The sequence below is a fragment of the Amia ocellicauda genome, chromosome 14 (assembly GCF_036373705.1).
Source record: "Amia ocellicauda isolate fAmiCal2 chromosome 14, fAmiCal2.hap1, whole genome shotgun sequence".
NCBI classification, from domain to species: domain Eukaryota; kingdom Metazoa; phylum Chordata; class Actinopteri; order Amiiformes; family Amiidae; genus Amia; species Amia ocellicauda.
Genome location: NC_089863.1, coordinates 25,962,090 through 25,980,525, shown reverse-complemented (window position 1 = coordinate 25,980,525; position 18,436 = coordinate 25,962,090). Strand labels below are relative to the sequence as shown.

General features: G+C 47.8%; 1 protein-coding gene across 6 annotated transcripts in view; it reads right to left on the bottom strand.

Moving 5' to 3' along the window:
• Positions 1-625: 625 nt before the first annotated feature.
• sema6cb (semaphorin 6Cb) overlaps positions 626-18,436 on the bottom strand; it is a 118,879-nt gene continuing 101,068 nt past the window's right edge. For 5 of the 6 annotated variants that reach the window (XM_066721388.1, XM_066721392.1, XM_066721390.1 and 2 more), the window contains 4 exons: positions 15,213-15,271; positions 14,825-14,875; positions 11,135-11,284; positions 626-4,532 (listed from right to left, as the gene is read on the bottom strand). In XM_066721388.1, coding sequence (XP_066577485.1) covers positions 3,250-4,532; positions 11,135-11,284; positions 14,825-14,875; positions 15,213-15,271 — 1,543 coding nt within the window. In that variant the 3' untranslated portion in view covers positions 626-3,249. The remainder of the gene's footprint in view (positions 4,533-11,134; positions 11,285-14,824; positions 14,876-15,212; positions 15,272-18,436) is intronic. The other variant, XM_066721393.1, reaches the window with a different exon arrangement.

The window sequence follows — 18,436 nt, the reverse complement described above, 5'->3', positions numbered from 1 at the left end:
GTCTGCTGGCGGACAACGGGGATTTGTATAGATTGACACAGAGGCACGGATCAGATTTGATATAAATAAAAACAAAAACAAAAACAAATCCATATCGGCTTATTACACTGCTGAATGCAGACCATAAAACAACTAAACAAAACCGTTTAGGTGTCATCTAAGCCCAGGTGACTAAAGCAGACATGGCCTTATGGATTTGGCACACCGGCGGGGGAAAGAACGGGAGGTTAGATGAGTCATCACACCAGCTCCTGTATTTTATTAACTCAATCCAGCGCTGTATTCCAGTGTGAACACTACTCTGGCAGTGGTGGAAACTGATCCGAGATCTCAATTACTTAATTGAACCCTTAATTGAACTAATATTTTCCTTTCAATTATTTTAAACAGTAGGGCTTTTAAGTGTAAACTTGTATAAGGACTAACTTATTAAGGAACCAACTTTTTATCACTTAAACAATTAAAAAAAAAAATGGAACGTAAGCAGATTAGTTCAATTAAGGTTAAATTAAGTAATTGAGAGCTTGATTGGAAGAAAAATCACACAATGCACAACTACACGCATACAGAGGACACCCAGCACACGCACACGCACTCTGCTACACAAACAAGACAACGGTATATGTAAGACCATTTCATTTATTTTTAACTTTTATTATGATTTCTTTTTTTTTTTTTTGTAAGTAACAGGGACAGACGGTATCGCATGAACCTCGGCTCAAATCTGAAAGCAAGTCCTCCAGGGCCACAGCCCACCCAGAAAACGCTGAACCCCTCTCTAGACACCACTCTCATGGTTTGCATTGCAATGTTTTTAAAAGAGAGAATAAAGAGAAGGAGAAAAATTAAACGACTGACCTGCTGACCGTTTCAAATCACCAGGGACACTTAACTGATCATCTCACTGGCCAGGATTTGAAATTCTCTCTCCTTTCATCTCAGACGGGGGTGAAACCTGGCCGGCCAGCACTAACGGGAACCACTGCCTTGATGGCGGTGTCACAGCACTACAGGCAGACAACAGATCTGCCACAGCGCTGCAACACAGCCGGCTCGTTCTCCCCAGAGATCTCTCCGGGAAATGCTTTGCTGAGACAAGCCGAGCGCATTTCCCTCCTCGAGCGCTCTCTCCGTGTTGATCTGAGAAGATGGACCAGCACAGGAGGCTGTGAGAACTCCCTTTGTTACTCGCTGTTGGGTTTACATTTTCCAATAGGGAATTTCCAATAAATAAACTACTTTATATGGGACTGTGGATATTCTCACAGATTTATAGTGAAACAGCAGTAAGATCAGGGAGAGAGAGAGAGAAAGAAGGAGAGGAAAAGAGAGATGGGGAGGATGGGGGAGAGGAAGAGGGAAAGAGATGGACAGGGGAAGAGAGAGAGAGATGGGCAGGGAGAGGGAGAGAGAGATAGAGGGAGGGAGAGAGAAATGGGGAGGAAGAGAGAGAGAGAGAATGGTGCGGTCAGACGGGATCAAGGACAGGATAGTGTCCCATTCAGCGCTTCGTCGGTGGGCTATGCAGCCTGGCACGCTCTACTGATAGTCTGAACATACAGTGTATTTTTTTTTTCTGAAATCCAAGAAAAAAAAACGAAAAAAAAAACAAGAAACAAACTGTAGCCTCAAGCTGACAGCTTCTATGCCAATTTCAATTACAACGGTCACACGTGGTAGTACTGTTTTGCAGGTTGGGATATCAAAAAGGCCTAACTGATAAAAATACAAATATACAATGGCTATGACACATCTTGACATTACGTTAAAAAAAACAACAAACAGTAAAACAAAGAAAACTCACCCCCCCGAAATAAAAATAAAATAAAAACACCTAATTAGCCTCTTTGATCTTTCCCAGTACCCCCCGCCCCCCAATAGCACATATTATATTAAATAAGGCACACATTTACACATACAATTAAAATTTGGCTAGTTATTGAAATTATTCCACAGGCTTCTTTATTTACACTGATATCCACAAAGTTATTAATCACCGCAGTCTGTAGTAGATTAAAATCTGGGCTGAACTCGAGCCGTCTTGGTTTTTGAAAAGAAGGAGCTTTTCCCAAAACCACACGCGCCAAAACCCACCAGTATTCTCCAGTTCAATTCGTGTCCGTTTCACCTGGAGGAATTGGGGTGTTTGCCGTGGCGGCACATGCGGGCTCTCGTGTTTGGGGGCGAGGAGGAGGAAGAGTTGTCCAACAAAGCGACGGAGGAAAACCAAACCACTTCCGCGCGTTTCGGAATCCGCCTCGATTCCAAATGACGACGCCCGGAAGTCATCCCCCAATCCCCGGCCCCCCAATATACGAGATCAACACATTCTCCCCAGGTGTATATGGCTTGAGGCTTTTACCACAGTCCAGGCAAAGGTGAAGCAGAGGGGGTGGGGAGCATCCGTGTCCGTGCTTGTAGTTTTGTTTTTTGGTCAAAGTACCAGTCTTTCCCCCTTCTCTCATCAAGAAAACCCCTTTGTGAGAGATGTCTGTAGGCCGCAGGAGCCTGGGGACTCGCGGCCGGCCTCTCCCCCGCTCTCACACGGTCTGGCCCAGCTGCTCGGGCGCGCTCTGTCCCGTGGCTTCGACCGTACTGGGCAGTTATTGCTCTGGCTTGCGGAGGAATCCTGTTTTGGGTTCGCTAAGAGCCATCTTTGTAACGGGCATCTACGTCTGTTGAAGAATAAGGCAAAAAGAACTCCAAACAAACACTCCACGGGATGTGTATAATCCAAATATGCACGGTCACTCATACAAATAGGTTTGTTTTTGTTTCTTGGGGCAGGTTTTAGCATGAAAACAGAATTCACGAGCTGTAGGCGAACGCAAGGTCCATCCCGGGCATTTGAAAGCCAGGCAAAGCCCCCCCAGCCCCTTGCTACAGACCCCCCACTCGGCAGGAACTCCGTAATGTCTACAGGATGGGGAGGACGGCTGCCCGGCTGGCTCGCGTTCGAGGGTGGCAGTCGGGCACCGTCTCCGGACGTCATTTTTCACATCCTGGTCCTTTACCTGTTTGTAATCGAATAGCGTAGCAGTACCAATATGGTACAAAGACATTCATCAGGTGTGGAGAGAACAGTCTGACACAGGTTCCACAGCCACGATGGCGCTGTTCATATATATCCCTGGACGGTAGATAAGTATAAGGGGTAAAATGCTTTCTATTTTATTTTCCTTTTCCCGCAGAACCCTCCTTTCATTTTATTTGTTTTCCCTCATCAAGCTCCCCCCACTGCTAGCCCCTCTAGTAGGTGAACTTGCTCTGCGGGTTGACGGGCGAGGAGGCCGGGATGAACAGGGGCTTGGGGGGCACGTCGGGCTTCATGGAGGCCGCCCGGCGCACGATGGCGCCCCGGTGGACGCCCGGCTGCTCAGAGTAGCTGTGCTGGCGCGAGAGGTAGCCGTTGGGGATGAGGGGGTGGTGCTGGCCCTCGCAGGTGCTGCCGGCCGAGTTCATGCGCGCCAGGAGAGGCGGTGGTGGCTGGTGCCCGCTCCGCTGGCTGAAGCTGTGCTGCCGGGGCACCATCCCGCCATTGGCCAGCTTGGTGGCCGCCACCACCATGGAGTGCCGCTGGGACGGGTGGCGGGAGACCCTCTCGAGCGTGGACTGCGGGGGCGGCATGTCCGGGGGCACGTCCAGCCGGCGGGTCAGGCTGTCCCGGGGCAAGGTGGATGAGCTGTAGTAGGGGGCGGACTCGGTGTCGGGGATCTGGGGCTGGACGCGGTTGGCGAAGGGCACCTGGTTGCAGTTGGTGGGCAGGGGGGAGGTCATGATGCTCACGGACTTCCCGTTGACGTCGTGCAGGTGCTTGAGCAGCTCGTCCAGGGATGTCACGTCCACCACCTTCTGGGGGTAGTAGGGGTACGGCTGAGTCACTACCCTCTCCGCGTTGGGGATCTTCCTCTCGTCCAAGTGGAGCGACCCGCCGAGGGCTTGCCCGCCGGCCAGGGCATTGGAGAAGGGGAAGACCTGGGCAGGGACCGCGGAGCAGGGCCTGGAGCCGCCCAGGCCATGGTGCCGGTACTCCTTGGCGTTGTTGCAGTTTTGGTTCTTCTCCCACTGGTTCTTGAAGGCCTTCATACTCTTGATGGGCAGCTCGGGGGTGGAGTCTGGCGTGGGCAGGCCCGAGAGCTCCGGGGTGTGGTGGTGGTGGTGGTGATGGTGGTGGTGCTGGGAGAGGTCTGCCACTCCCGCCCTCCCGTTCCCAGTGGACGCCTGCTCCTTGCCGTTGGGGATGAGCGGGTTGTATAGCTTGGGCGAGGCCACCTCCAGCTTCTCCTCCTTGGCCGGGCCGTCCAGCAGGCCGTTGAGCTTGGCCAGGCTGCGCAGGGACAGGGCGTGGGGGATGGGCGTCTCGGGGTCCTTGCCCAGCCGCTTGGTCTTGTGCACGTTGTGGTTGCAGTAGCAGGAGACCAAGAAGCCAGAGAGGAAGCCGCCCAGGAGGAAGGCCACCAGCACGCAGGCGATGAGCAGGGTGTAGTGTACACTGTGGCTGGACTTTTCTGCCTCGGGCAGCCGGCGCACCCCTGCAGAGAGAGAGGAGGAGAGGGGGAGAGAGGAAGGGGGAGAGGGCAAGAGAGAGATCAAAGTCTTTGTCACGAAAGCCAGGCATCAGCGATCGAGTGCAGAGATGATATTGTCCAAAAAGTGACGTGACGAATGAGCATGAAAGGATGACTTGGGGAAACAAATCAGGTCAGTTTCGCATCAGGCATGGGGACAGGAGGCTGATGTTCATGCGATGCAAGCAAACAGCGTGGGAAGCTCAGTGGCAGGAAAGTCCGTCCCGGCTGTTCCAACCGCCGCAGAAAACGGGCAACATTCACACGGTCTCTTTTTTTCCCCCATCTATTAATAAAACAAGAATGTGTTCTCGCACAAGGGCTGTTTTTCTGTGTTTTTTCTTCTGCTACATCAAGGGAGAGACTCACACCTCCCACGTGACAAGAAACCATCTCTAGTTGCGGCTAGTCTGGAACTTGGGAATTGGAAACGCAGTTGCCCGCTTTGAGAGCCGGCCAGGGCGTCCGTAGGGAGGCGTTACGGTTTTGCTCTTTGGTTTTCAATCCATCAACCAATAAATGCATTTTTTTTAAATCGGTGTAGCACCTTGCGAAAGGTCACCAGGCAGATTCACAGCGCTGCACCGATTAAAAGGACAAAGCTTAGGAATGGCCAATTCAATCCTGACTCTTGGGACAGATCGAAGGGGGTGGCAGACGTGACCTAGCCGCCCAATCACGTTCCTGCCTGCTCTGATATGTCGTGCGGTGTTGCTGCTTTGAACCCAGCAGGGATCCCTCAAACCATTTCTCTAAACGGACATCGTCCCATGACCAAAATAGACAAGCGCGAGATCTCCCTTCACTCTCTCTAAAGTCACACACGCTTCCCGATTCCCACAGGTGTCCCTGCAGACCTGGGAAGAGGTTTGCAGTCTGAGCGCGTCGGTAAACTTGTCCGCGGCCCTTTTATACGCCGATGACAGATTCCGCGCAGTCAATTAGCAGTCGAAATGATCCTGGCTGTGAGGGGGGATAAACTGCAGGTGTTGCAAATTGGATAATTTCGTCGCTTAATGACAGTTCAGGTCAGAGGGGGTTATGGGAAGTGGTGGCATGCGTGGTAAGGCTTTAATGAGGATGCCGTGAGCCACGACGTGTGTGCGGTTAACTACAGACTCCCGAAGCAAGCACAATGGCTAGGGGAGAGAGAAGTGCCTGGTGAATGAAGTCCAAAAGAACCAGGACGATTTTGGAAGGATGAGTAAATGAATCTTCCACACGAGCGACTAATTAAATCTCAGCTCAAAACTAAGAGAGAGGGGGGCAATTATACAGCTAATAATGCACCATGTTTGGCGGTTGTGTTTTATAGCAGGGAACACAATCCGCCATCGGTCGTGCCCGGGAGCTGACATCACGAACCTGAGCAGGTATTTTTAGGCCCAGGCTGTGTCTGTGTGCCAGCATAAGTGGTTTGCAAGCTGTGCTGTGTTATAAAAAAACAAAAAAACAGGCTGCAGAGCTGGAAAAAAAAGTCACACAGCTGCGAGTGAGAAGGCCGCAGGCTATAAATACTGTGTCAACTCCCTGCTAATGCCACAGATTCTCTCTCTCTGTCTGTCTCTCTGTCTGTCTGTCTCTCTGTCTGTCTGTCTCTCTGTCTGTCTGTCTCTCGTCAGTGGAACACAACCACAACCCTGTATGTTTGCAGGAGTAGGGTTTATTTTGCTAAACAATGCAAGTATATATAAAAAATAAAAGACGACTACTTACAAATCACATTTTTGTGCGGTGATATTGATTTCTGTTTGTAACGAGTGATTCTCAGGGTTCCTGTCGCTCACTGCGCCACTGGGGGGATTTGTTTCCAGTTTCTTCTAAATGTCTGGCCTTTATGTAATACCCCCCACACGGCCTGCTGGGCGAGGGTCTGCCTTCGTGACAATCAGCAGGTGTCCCTCCTGCCCTCCCGTCCAGCAATCAGAGGTTCGTTAGAATTACTCCCCAGGGCGTCGACTGTGATTGTGATTCAATATCACGAATACACCGCTCAGTGCGGATGGCAGCCGGCCGTGGGAATCCAACTCGGATCCCGGCAGGAGGATGTTTAGGCACCGAAGGGGGTCTGACCTGCAGCTCTCGCCAGCTCTCAGGCAGGGCGCTTGTTGAAAAAGTTCACCCCCAGACGCCGAGGGCTAACCGCCCGTCGCACCAATGAATAATGAACTCACCGGGGAGCTGGGAGCGGTTATCGACTTGGCCAGATCCGAGCGCCGCGACTGAGCATCCCCCTCTGGGCCCCATTACCACCACGAGCGGCTCATGGGTTATTTAAGAGACCGCTTGGTTTCAAAAGCACTTGGAGTCAAAACACAGGCTCATCACCCGTCAGGGAAACCTCCACGGCACACTTATCTTTCGGCACCCGACTTCAAACTGGGGAAGCACAGGCAATCCCTCCCTCTCCCTATCTACACAAACGAATATAAAGAAGCCCGGTCTTACATGGGTCAACCAAACGCCAGGACGATGGATTTAGACCGCGAGACGCACGTGAGAGGAGGAAGTCCGGACGCAATATTTTTAATCCCATTCCCTCCTGCAAACATGTACGCGGCTCCGGGGTCTTTGATCACCGTCTCTGGTAGAAAAAGCCGCTGCCTCATTGACAAGCTGCTAAGAGGCACGTTAAAAATACCCGAGACGCCATTACGTAACTGGTGCTAAATAAAATTGGTCGCAGAGCCTGAACAGGGGAACCTCATCCTGGCTACTTAAGGATCGGGCCCGAGAGTAAGCTGTTGTGTGTTTTGGCGGGTTTGCTGGCGTCAAGGAAAGGGCTTGGAAAAACCTTAAGTGCATATAGATGACACCTCCGTTGTCCTCCAGCGACTCCACTGAAAGCGGAGAAAGTAAACCAGCTTGTGAAGAGACGGGAGAGGTGTTCTGTCACAGGCGCTGCCTCCGGAGAGGGGATTTCTTTTTGAGAACGTAAATAAATACACACATGCTTAAATAGAGTCAAGAAACAAACGGCCGGGGCTGAGCTAACGGCAAGGTGAGCAGGAGGAAGCGGACGAAACAGCCCTCGTCTCATCCGTACCACAGAACGCCAGGCTTTTAACATCGGTTGCCGGTGGCCGTCTGAAATAGGTGTGATGTCGGTTGAAGAGATCTGAAGAGTGTGGGACACCCCTGGGTTCGAGGACAACAAACAACAGAAACAAAGGGACGCCACGGAGAACCGAGCAGAAACAGAGGGGGAGCGCTCTGTCAGGGGATCCCACGGAAACAACAATAGTGCATGGACAGAGTGACATTGCCAACAGGTATGGGTGATTGTTTGATCACTTTGGAGAAAAACAAACCAAACAAAAATCGAAACAAACATCACATCTAATTCCTACATGTTGAACTGGTAGGTTTTCCATTTTCTGATCATATTCGACACAATGCAGGCCCTTTGCATATACAATTACAGTACAGGACATTTATCCTGCTGCGTCATGGGTGAAGAGGACACCCGTCACATTTTTTTATTTGTTCGAAGACGATGATAAAAAGCACCAAAACAGACAGGGAGACATTGTGCTGGTATCTCCAGACTGATACTTGAGATTAATCTCCGTTAATCTCAACCACCCCACCATACCCCTGATTGTGCCGTAACACCACAGGAACTGACAGACAACTGATCTCACGCGTGTCCAATCGAACCTGGATGCTGTAGGACTCGTAGATCCTTTGCGGAGACAGTTCATGCATAACTCTGGCCACTGGTATATTGAGGATATTCAGAGATGCTTTTGGGCGGAGCCGGGGTTGGCTGGGGGGAGGGGTTACAGGAAGAAGGAAGATGGGAGGGGGTTAACAGTATTAGTTCAACCACAATGCTGCAGATTAATGAGGAGCCAATCAGATGAGGAAGAACCACACCCACAGAGGACCAGCGAGAGGGAGGGAGGGGCCCGGCATGGGACTGGGGGGGCTTGGTGGGGTCCGCACTGCAGGGTTAACACTACCTCCTTTGTTTTCTGGTTTGTTTGGATAGGAAGAGGCCACACTATCTGTTGTAGGAGCGGGAAGTGTTTTCGTTTTGTGCCCACCGCTGTGTGTACGAACGGGGGGCAATGTCTCACTGGGGACAGAGCCAGACATAACCACGCCCCCTGCTTGTTTCAGCCTCGTTCGACTGCTTCTCCACTTTGGAAATCTGTCACAAAATGCATGATTATTGGCGAATCGCTATTTAAGGGGTCTCAAACTCACTCAAGACTTTGGCCCTCAAAGATTTAGGACTTGTTGGTGCGGGAACGATTTTCAACGTGAATAGCAAGGTAAAGCCAACTGTTAAGAAAGCAATCAAGGATGATGAAAAAAGGAGACGGGGATCAGCACAATCCTCTCTCCTAACTGTTTTTTCCGGAGTTACCTAGAACCAAGGCTAGGGATCTCGGCTAGTAAGGAGTTAACCTACTTCCACGCCTGCGTGCCAGTTTTAGCCTGGGTATAAATCTTGCCTGGCGCTTCAATCCCTGGGCTCTGACAGGGCAGTCAGCCTGTTGTACAGTACAGGACGAGTTCAAGATGATGGTTTTCCATATATTTTTTTTTTAAATGAGCTGCAGAACTCCGGCCGCTCTATTATAGAGCTGACTGCCTCTCTCTCTCTCTATACAGATTTGTATAGCCTACAACTTAAGTCCCTTCTATATAATCTTTGATTTCACTCGAAATCTCCAGCCGTTTAAAATAAATACAAAGCTCTGATCAGGCCGATAAGTCAGTCCAGTAAAAGCTTCAATGAAATCGTTAGTTAGCTCAGCTGGAACAAAATAAAAAAAAACAGCTGGACAGTGGATCGCTAAGGACCGGGCTCGAAAAACCACTGGCTTAGACCAGAGAGGCTTAACACTGAAATAGTTACTTGCATGGAAATAAGAAAAAAAAAAAGAATGAAATGACAGCAATTGAAAAAACTAAAAGAATCTGAGAAAGTATTAGAGAGAGAGAGAGAGAGAGAGAGAGAGAGAGAGAGAGAGAGAGAGAGAGAGAGAGAGCGCATGAGAGTGATTGTGTGTTTGAGAATTGCTCTATTATTGAGCTGACTGCCTCTCTCTCGCGAAATTAGCTGCAAGCTGTGGATATTGTTCCCCGGGCGCTCGGGGTTCATTTGAATACGCCCACGACTACAGAGAAGGCAGATCTTGAAAGGGAAAGAGTAAAAGAGTAAAAAAAACAAAACAAAACTACTTTATGCATCCGTAATGCAAGAAATGGCCTCAGATACGGAGGAGGGAGGGGGACATTCCTGTGTAAAGACACAAAAACACAGACGTGCGCAAAGGTACCGGAGCCGGCCTCATCGTGTGTCAGGAAAACAAATGCGTGGGCTCTGGCTTGCATGCGTTACGGGGAAATAATGGAGCTCTTGACTGCGGCTAGATGCGAAGTTCGGCACTTTGCTCCCAATAGACAGGTGAATACATTACTGTGGCGATCCTCCAGACAATAAATGTATATAAATATAATAGATATACACACACAAACAGATAAATAGAATAACAAAAGCACTTCTTTATCTGCATGTTTTCACAGCTCTGATTGAGATGGTAATTAATAGGTCGCAATAACAGATGCCGGTGACCTTGGGATGAGAAATCTGACGATGGCTCCACAGCCGTGATGAACAGCAACACTCTTGACACCGGCTGTGCTGAAACAGTTTCCATTATAAGTCATACCCCCCCCCCCTCCACACTCCTATGCCCCCCAGTCTCCACTGAAGTGTCATTTATTTAGTCGTGTAATTTCCATCCCGGGTTCTGGAGTGCCACGACCCGCAGGTATCACGCGAGACTGAAAAATCGGCGACGGCTAACGACCTGGAAACCGCGGTGATTTAGACCAATTAGGCCGCTAATTAATTCAATCAAGGACTCGCGAGCTGGGGGGCGAATGAGACGCCGAAACTGTGGAGTGCTTTCTAATTGGAGACACTTATCCAAGCCCGTTAAAGAGCACTGTGTCTTCTAAGTACAGCAATTGCAAGTTAACTTGGCCCTGTGCAGATTATTATTGATATGATTGTTATTCAGAAGCAGGAGTTAATTTCAAAAGGAAATTTCATGTTTTTTTTTTTTTCAATCAACCGAATGCAATTTGACTGCGTTTACGGATTGATATTCTGAATTTGTGGTCTTGTGCCATTGTGTTTAAAAGCAGACCGTAAACACCCCGGCTGTGGGAAATGGAGACGTCCATTCCCTCTGGAAGCTGCCCTGAGCTCTGAGTGGGTCACTGGCAACTTATCTTGGGAGGGGAGTTCTTTCAAGAATAGAAGGGCAATTAAAGAAGGGTGAGAAGGGCAATTAAATGCCGTTTTGTGACAGAAGGCGTAGACAGTGTCTTCTTCATCGTTGGACAGTGTGAAGGGTGGTTGAGGTTAAAGAATATTGTTATGTTATTCTCTATCAGCAGAAGGTAGAGGTGAGTTAGCGTAAGCTTTTAGTCCAGGAAGCGTGTAGCCCCACAGTGCGTTACACAGTGCAGTGTTAAACCCGACACCAGAGACAGACAGTACAGTACCCCTCCCCGGACCCCACCCAGCCCCCTGCCCTTACCCTCCATCTCCACACTGATCTCCGCGGAGTCAGCTGACCCCTCCCCACCAATGGGAGAGCGGCCATCTGTACTTTTCTCTGAGCCCCCTGTGACCTTTGGGAAAGCCGCTGCCTGACTGGTGGTGCTCAAGCTTGTGGGTGTGGTCTTTCCTGCGGTTACCGGGGCAACAAATTGGAAGTCAGAGTCAATCCATCACACACACATCAACAAAAACAAGGCAGACGTATTAATTGAAAGCTAGGGGCGTCGAAGGGGGGGGAATCTGCGCCATATTTAGCTGAAGAGGGTTGGTGGCAAGATAACCAGACACCAGCATCTGCTGTACAGGGGGTTTAAAATGCCGAAAAGATACAAAATGGACAGAGGGGACAATACAAGAGGAATGAAACCCAGCCATGTGGCTAGGCTGCACTTAAATAGGCCCAAAATTGAAGGCCTGTATATAAATAAGACAAACCATGTGACTTTGAACTGAGGGCAACATTTAGTACATCTGCCTCCAACAGGGGTGTGAGTTCTTATTGGGTCAGCTGGCGAAAGATGCTCAACACCAGGCGCTGACGTTGACTGCCCCCCTCCCTGAGTAAATCCACACCGACAGACACATGGCGTTACATCAAACCCTTGGCTTTTCTTGCTTTCTCAGCGCAAATCTGTACAATAGTCTGAGGATAGTGAAGCCTGTACGCGAATGATACTTTGCCCTTGAGGACACGATCGGCCGCGGAGTCGCACGGACGAGTTTTCTTACGGGGAAATAGAAGTAGCGTCTTCTTGCACGGCATCGCTCTCCGACAGCGTGAATCTTGAAAGTCTATTCAGAGCTTTCAAAGGATGGGGTTGGGAAGAGAAAATAAACTATATATAGATTTTGTTTTCGTACGCCAAATTTGACAAGACTTCCGCTCCCTCCCCTCCCGGCAAGTTCTCTAATCTAGAACTGGGTGTCCTTGGGCTTTGACTGGAGCAGAAGGCGCTGATGAATGGGTTCATAATGAGCGAGAGACTGAAACAGAGGTTTTCATTAAGCACTGAATACAGACCCCACTTTGCCTGTCGACGTGTTTTTTTTTTTTGTGTTTCGTTTTTTTTTTTTTTCCTCTCTGAATAAGGCATCCTGTCAAACTACCATCTGCGCCAACTAAATTAAAACCCAGCTTGGCTCTACGGGCAATAACTCTGGTATTAGTTTAATTTTTTCCGGTTTTGTTTTAGTCTTTTATTTCTTTCCTGGGGGGATAACGAAAACCTCCGTGCATGATTTAGGCATCGGCGGCGTCTAAGGCACGATGGGACTCCCTCGCCCGGGGAAGACCTGGGAATTGTGCGTATACACATGCAGATTGACACCTATAGGAGAGATGCGCAGACTAACAACAGCATCACCATTGGAAGAGAGAGAGAGAGAATAGGACACACATTCATTTAAGATATTGTTGGTTAAAACTTCAAAGGAGGGGAAATTATCACCTGCCATTCTCACCACCTTGCCCAAGACTCTCCTAACCCCTGGAAAACTTGATCTCTGGTGACCCACAGGCCTGATATTCAAACCAAACTCTCCATGACTTATTTTCACCGATAATACCCTTAGATTTGACTTTTACAAATTAGCATAGCCTACAAGAACTTAAGTGCCTTATATATAATCTTTGATTTCACTCGAAATCTCCAGCCGTTCAAAATAATTACAAAGCTCTGATCAGGCCGATTAGTCAGTCCAGTAAAAGCTTCAATTAAATCGTTAATTGGCTCAGCTGGAACAAAATAAAAAATAAAAAAATAAAAACAGCTGGACAGTGGATCGCTAAGGACCGGGCTCAAAAAACCACTGGCTTAGACCAGAGAGGCTTAACACTGAAATAGTTACTTGCATGGAAATAAGAAAAAAAAAAAAGAATGAAATGACAGCAAATTGAGAAAACAAAAATGAAAACTCCTTGATTTTCTTGCCTAAGGAGAATCTGAGCTGTGCTGGGGTCCAGTCAAACCCACCTTGCTCCCCTGCTCAGTTTCCTCACTGCCTCGCTAATGACCTGCAGGCTATGGCTTTGCCAAGATTCCCACAATGCACTGCATTGCACTGCGTTGCACTGTGGTCCGAATTACAGGGTCTCTTGTCACAGGTTGTGAGACTCGATTCACTACCTGTGTGAGAGAGACTGTGAGTATGTGTGAGGGAGTGTGTGTGAATGAGTGATTGCGTGTGCGAGAGCAAGAGTGTGCGCGCGCGTATAAGTGTGCATGTGCGTGCCTGTCTGTGTCACTGCCCTCTTTTCACCTATTTAAAACGGACGGAGTCACAAAGTGGGCGGCCAGCGCTGAGAGGCTTTTTCTGTGGCCAGAGAGAGAAAGCTGTGGCTCGGGCACCCTGGGCCCACTAATTGACGAGCTCTTTAAAGAGAGAGTCTTTATGTTGTTTTGGAAAGTCTGAGGACGCATTCCGGACATAGTTTGGTTTTTTTTTTTGGCTCTTCCTCTTTCAGTAAGGCTTCAGCGGATGACAGCAAAAATGCGGTAAACAGTAGCTCTGTAACAACAACCGCGCCGTGTGTACGTTTAATCTGAACGCCGTGGAGGACTGGCAGAGAAATGCACGGGGGTTAGATGATTATAAATGCACCAATCGACTATCATATCACCTGGCCTTACACTCCTGTGATATTCTGAATATTTAAAGCCAGACACACTGTGCTTTGGCAGAACTTGTCAATTCGGCAGATTATAAAAATAAAACAAAAACAAGGAAGGAGACAAAAGTTAACATTGTGATAGCCAACACTGTGTATATAAGCAAAAATCCTGGCAACTTCAAAATATGAAAGAAAAGCTTTTGTACGGATGGTAGGAAAATGCAAGCCCTCATTATAAGACTAAGAGTTTGATTCAGGGTTTATGAGGGGCAGACTTGAAAACAGGCCAATTCTGAGCTTTTAAAACTTGTTAATGTTTTGTGGAAGTTTCTATGGACAGAAATAAAAAGTTCCACTGCCACTGTGTGTGTGTATATACATGTTCTTTTAACACAAGCCTGTACTTTGTAAAACCAGATCTACACTCTACACAATGACGGTCTTGTCTGTTTTATTAGTGCATTGACAGCAGTTCCAGTTTTGGGATCTGAATGGAGGCCCTACTGGCAAAATGTTTTTCCCACAGCACTTAATCCCAGTAAATGTCGACTGGCGTACACCATAAACACAATCCTTATTTCTCTTTCAATAATGTTTCTCTCTGTTAAAGTTCGCTATAGCCCCCCCCCCCCCTCTGTCCAGCAGATTTCAAAGGTCACAGCACTAGATTCCTCTCATTCAACACTCGCTCTCTCTCTCTCTCTCTCACGAGGTGAAAGACGGGCTCGATGCAAGACTATAAACACCGGCGCTCCCTCACAGCGAGCGTGTAAACGAACCCTCCGCTCGCACTTCCTGTCGAGTAGAGAGCGTTTATCTCCCACACAAATAATTAAATATATAGACGCACCATTGCAAGCAAAAGGGATTATGTTGCTGAACAAATAAGACAATTTTATGGTGGTAATCGGAGATAGGCGGTAATCCCTCCCTTCCTTCTCCCTCTACACTCCGATAAGACACAATGGGAAGCAGAACAAAACCAACACAGTGGCAGCAGTGAATGCCAAGGGGAATTAACACGGGGTTGGGGGGTGGGGGGCAGGGAGCACTGACCATAGGCCGAGTCGACTGCGGGGTTTTGTTTTCGAGTCGTAGCCAGGACATCTAGAGGGAAAAGAAAGGAAATGTCAGCATGATAATGATAATTACAGTCATAATAATACAAATCAATCTGCATGTATTACATTCCCACAGAGTGCTTTACAGAAAACACAGACAGGAAGTAGCAGTCAGTGTATACAGGAAGTGACCACGGGGCACAGAGCAGAAACAAGCAAAACAACTAATCCCAGTGGGAAAGATGATGATAATAATAATATGATAATAAATAAACAGGAAGTAAATGGTGAAATGGCAACACAAGCACAACCTGTCTGCCCAGGTAAATTACTTTGTTGTTTTTGAGGGGGTTTTTTTGGTTTATGTTCCCAAGACTATTTACCATGGCAGTTGTCTGGATACTGTGCGTAGCCATTCTCAACATCCTGCTCGAACCCGGCCCTGCAAAAGGGGAACAACAACAGTGCATCGTTAACCTTGCGCGGCTCTCAAGGATCACAGTTAAGCAGCAGAGCGTGACAACCAAAAAAAAAAAGTCACATTTGTCCAGAATCAGAGATTCGCGGCATACGGTTTTAAATCGCCAAATGACTCTCTAACGTATCATCGTATCATCGTTCGAGGGAGACCCAGACAGAACTCACCAGGAACTATTCCAATTCGGATACAAAATAATCCCCCACAGCCGTGACTAGAAATAAAACGGTTTTCAATTTCTCCCGCAAAGGTTGCACTAGTACGCCATGTTTTGAACATCCCAATTTCACCAAGGTGGCTGTCGGGGGTGTGGAAGGCTGTTTCCCCCCCCCCCGATTTCTGCCATAAGCGCTTTGATATCAGCCCGAGGCCAGGATTTGATACAGGAGAAAACATAAGTAATTCAATAAAGGATCAAACGGGAATTAAAACTTTATTAAGGTTGGACCAAAACAAACAAAAAACGAAAATCAAAAAGGCTTTCACCCCGGCTTGGCAGTTGCAGTCTAGATGTCAAAAAATGATATTTGCACCTTTGTTGCAGCAAGATTGTGTAACCCATGTGTGAATTTGAGCTTGTGTATCGCTCCTGGGAGGCCAGGTGCAATAGTTGTGTGTAGCGGCATTGTAGAAAGACAAAAAAAAAAAACACCCAGAGAAAGAACAGAAGGCAAACAAGAAGTGTGTGATAAAGTTTGGGGTACCTCAATGACATCATGTAGTTGCCCGTCAACCCAAAGGGAGTTTATACTATATTCTAGAACGTTATTTAGAAAAACTATAGACGAGTCTTCAAACGGCCGTCTCCAGAGCCTTCGTTAGAGCTCAATAATCTATTTTAGTAGTATTCTAATTAAATCAGGCCCTGAGTATTCCTTGTTCATCTATTGAGGGAGTAGATTTCTCCCTATTGCAGCAATTACATTTAAAGCAAAAACAAACAATTATGTAACACTCCAATAGTAACTTCATTTTCATATAAATTTCACAGGTTCCGAACAACGTCCATGTCCGGAGAACTTCTCCAAAAGACCGCTGACACAAACGCTCCTATGTACCACGAGCCTCGAGTATAAATAAATCTATATGAATAAACAAACAAACAGCCGGCCTCTGTCATGGAAGCAATGAGCGTCTTAATGAAAAGCAGCCAGAGACGAGGGGAAAGAGGGTCCTAGAAGAAAAAGGGAGATGTAAGAAGTCGAAGTAGGGAAGGAAAAAACTAAAATAAAAACAGAGGAAATAATAACTTTGCTCATCTCTTCTTTTAGGCCTCATTGTCAAACATGGACAGCAGGCTTTTTAAATGATTTTTTAAAACTTTTTTTCTTTAAATAAACATTTAAGATAGTCAGGCGCAGGGTCTGTGAAAAACTGCAGATGGGGAGAAAGGAGGAAGTGGGGGGGGGGAGTCTGGCATCGTTACGTTCAATCTTAAGCCAGCACTGAACAACAAAAGTGCAATAACTATTTCTGGATCTCTCGATTTATTTTCGCACATTCAGACGGACGTGCTGCTCCCACAGAGTGTCTGTTAGTGTCAGGAGCGATGCGTCGTTCATTAAACGATACTGATTTATCCCTGCTCTCTGTCCAGCGCTGGACACGGATTCAGCCTAGAGAGAACAGGGGACAGATGAGAAGCTGATGGGGTGGCAGTGCGGAGGTGAACTCTGCCATCGTCTCTAGTTTTCTGTAGGCCGACTCGACACACTCTGGAAGGATATCGCTGGTAAATTATTAATTAACAAAAGAAAGATATGAAAGAATGAAAGATATCTATTAAACTAGGTGAATGCCAAAATAAGGGTGCGAAGACCTCCACAAACTAAAGGATGACATTCTTCACAGACAGACAGACTGATTAACAAGCACATGCACAAACATGGACTAACACGTACGCACAGACACTAACATTCACACAGACACAGGCACACATAGACTCACACGCACACAGACTAACACGCACTCACTATCACACAGACACACACACACAATCACACACACAGCGCTCTCTCTCTCTCTCTCTCGCTCTCTCTCTCTACCTCTTTTAAAGTTCTTGCATTTTCCCTCTTAAGCAACTTTTGCCTCAAAGTATAGCTCTCTCCAAACCAGCCCCTTATATTAAAGGCAAAACCTGCCTGCGGACAAACTTCAGCATCTGTCCCAGGCTCGGGCAGAAATAATGAAAAACCAACAGGAGCGATATTACAATCATAAAAATGTATGAGACCCGTGTGCAGTTTTTGGTCGAAAAACCCCCAACTAAAAACAATATCGCCGTCCTGAAAGACGAGTTCAAGGGCAGAGAATGATTTCTGGTCTCCGAGGGGCGGCAAGACTCGAAGCGGTCTTTTGTGGAGGAGATTGCGAGGGGACTTACTTGAGGTACTCAAAAGCCTCTACAAACTCAAGCCCAGAGGATGATGAAGGAGGAAACGCAGAGAGAAGGTCAGTAGTGGAGACGGAGAGGGTACGTTTACAGCTGCCAACGAGCGGCACGTCCCCGAACACAAACCGTCCTGGGTTTTTCTGGAGGAGACGGCCCATCGAGACCCCACGTGCTCAGGGATCTAGGTACCGACACGAGCAGAGACGACTCAAGCGGCCTTTCGTTCTACGTCCAAACGAGATACTCTGGGGCTGGGGTTTCACGCGGGGATAAGACCAGCCGCTTGAATAGGGTTTCTTACATTTTAAGATCATTTACAGGAGCTTTATGCAAACTCAGGTGTAACGTTACTAAAATAAACGAGTGTAAACGTTCCATCACAATGTCTATTTACCATCAGCTTAAGCAAGGGGTGGATGGGGGGTATAGATTTGTGTGGTGAAAGTACTGGTGGCCAGATGTGCTCTCTCTTTCTCTCTCTCTCGTTTACAAAATCCCAAAGCTAATTCGGCCTAATGTGACATGGCACGCACATTAAATCAAAATCGTGGGGAGAGGCGGTCGCAGGGCACCGACACGATACCTCCCTCGCCGCGGACGGAGATAGGGAGAGAGAGAGATATCCAGATGGCTGAACACTACTTTCAATTTCATGCAACAAGGCAGAAATAAATGGATTGAGTGGCCTTCAGCGATCACGCCCCTTGATTTTAGTCAATGGCTGCTTTCAACTTCAA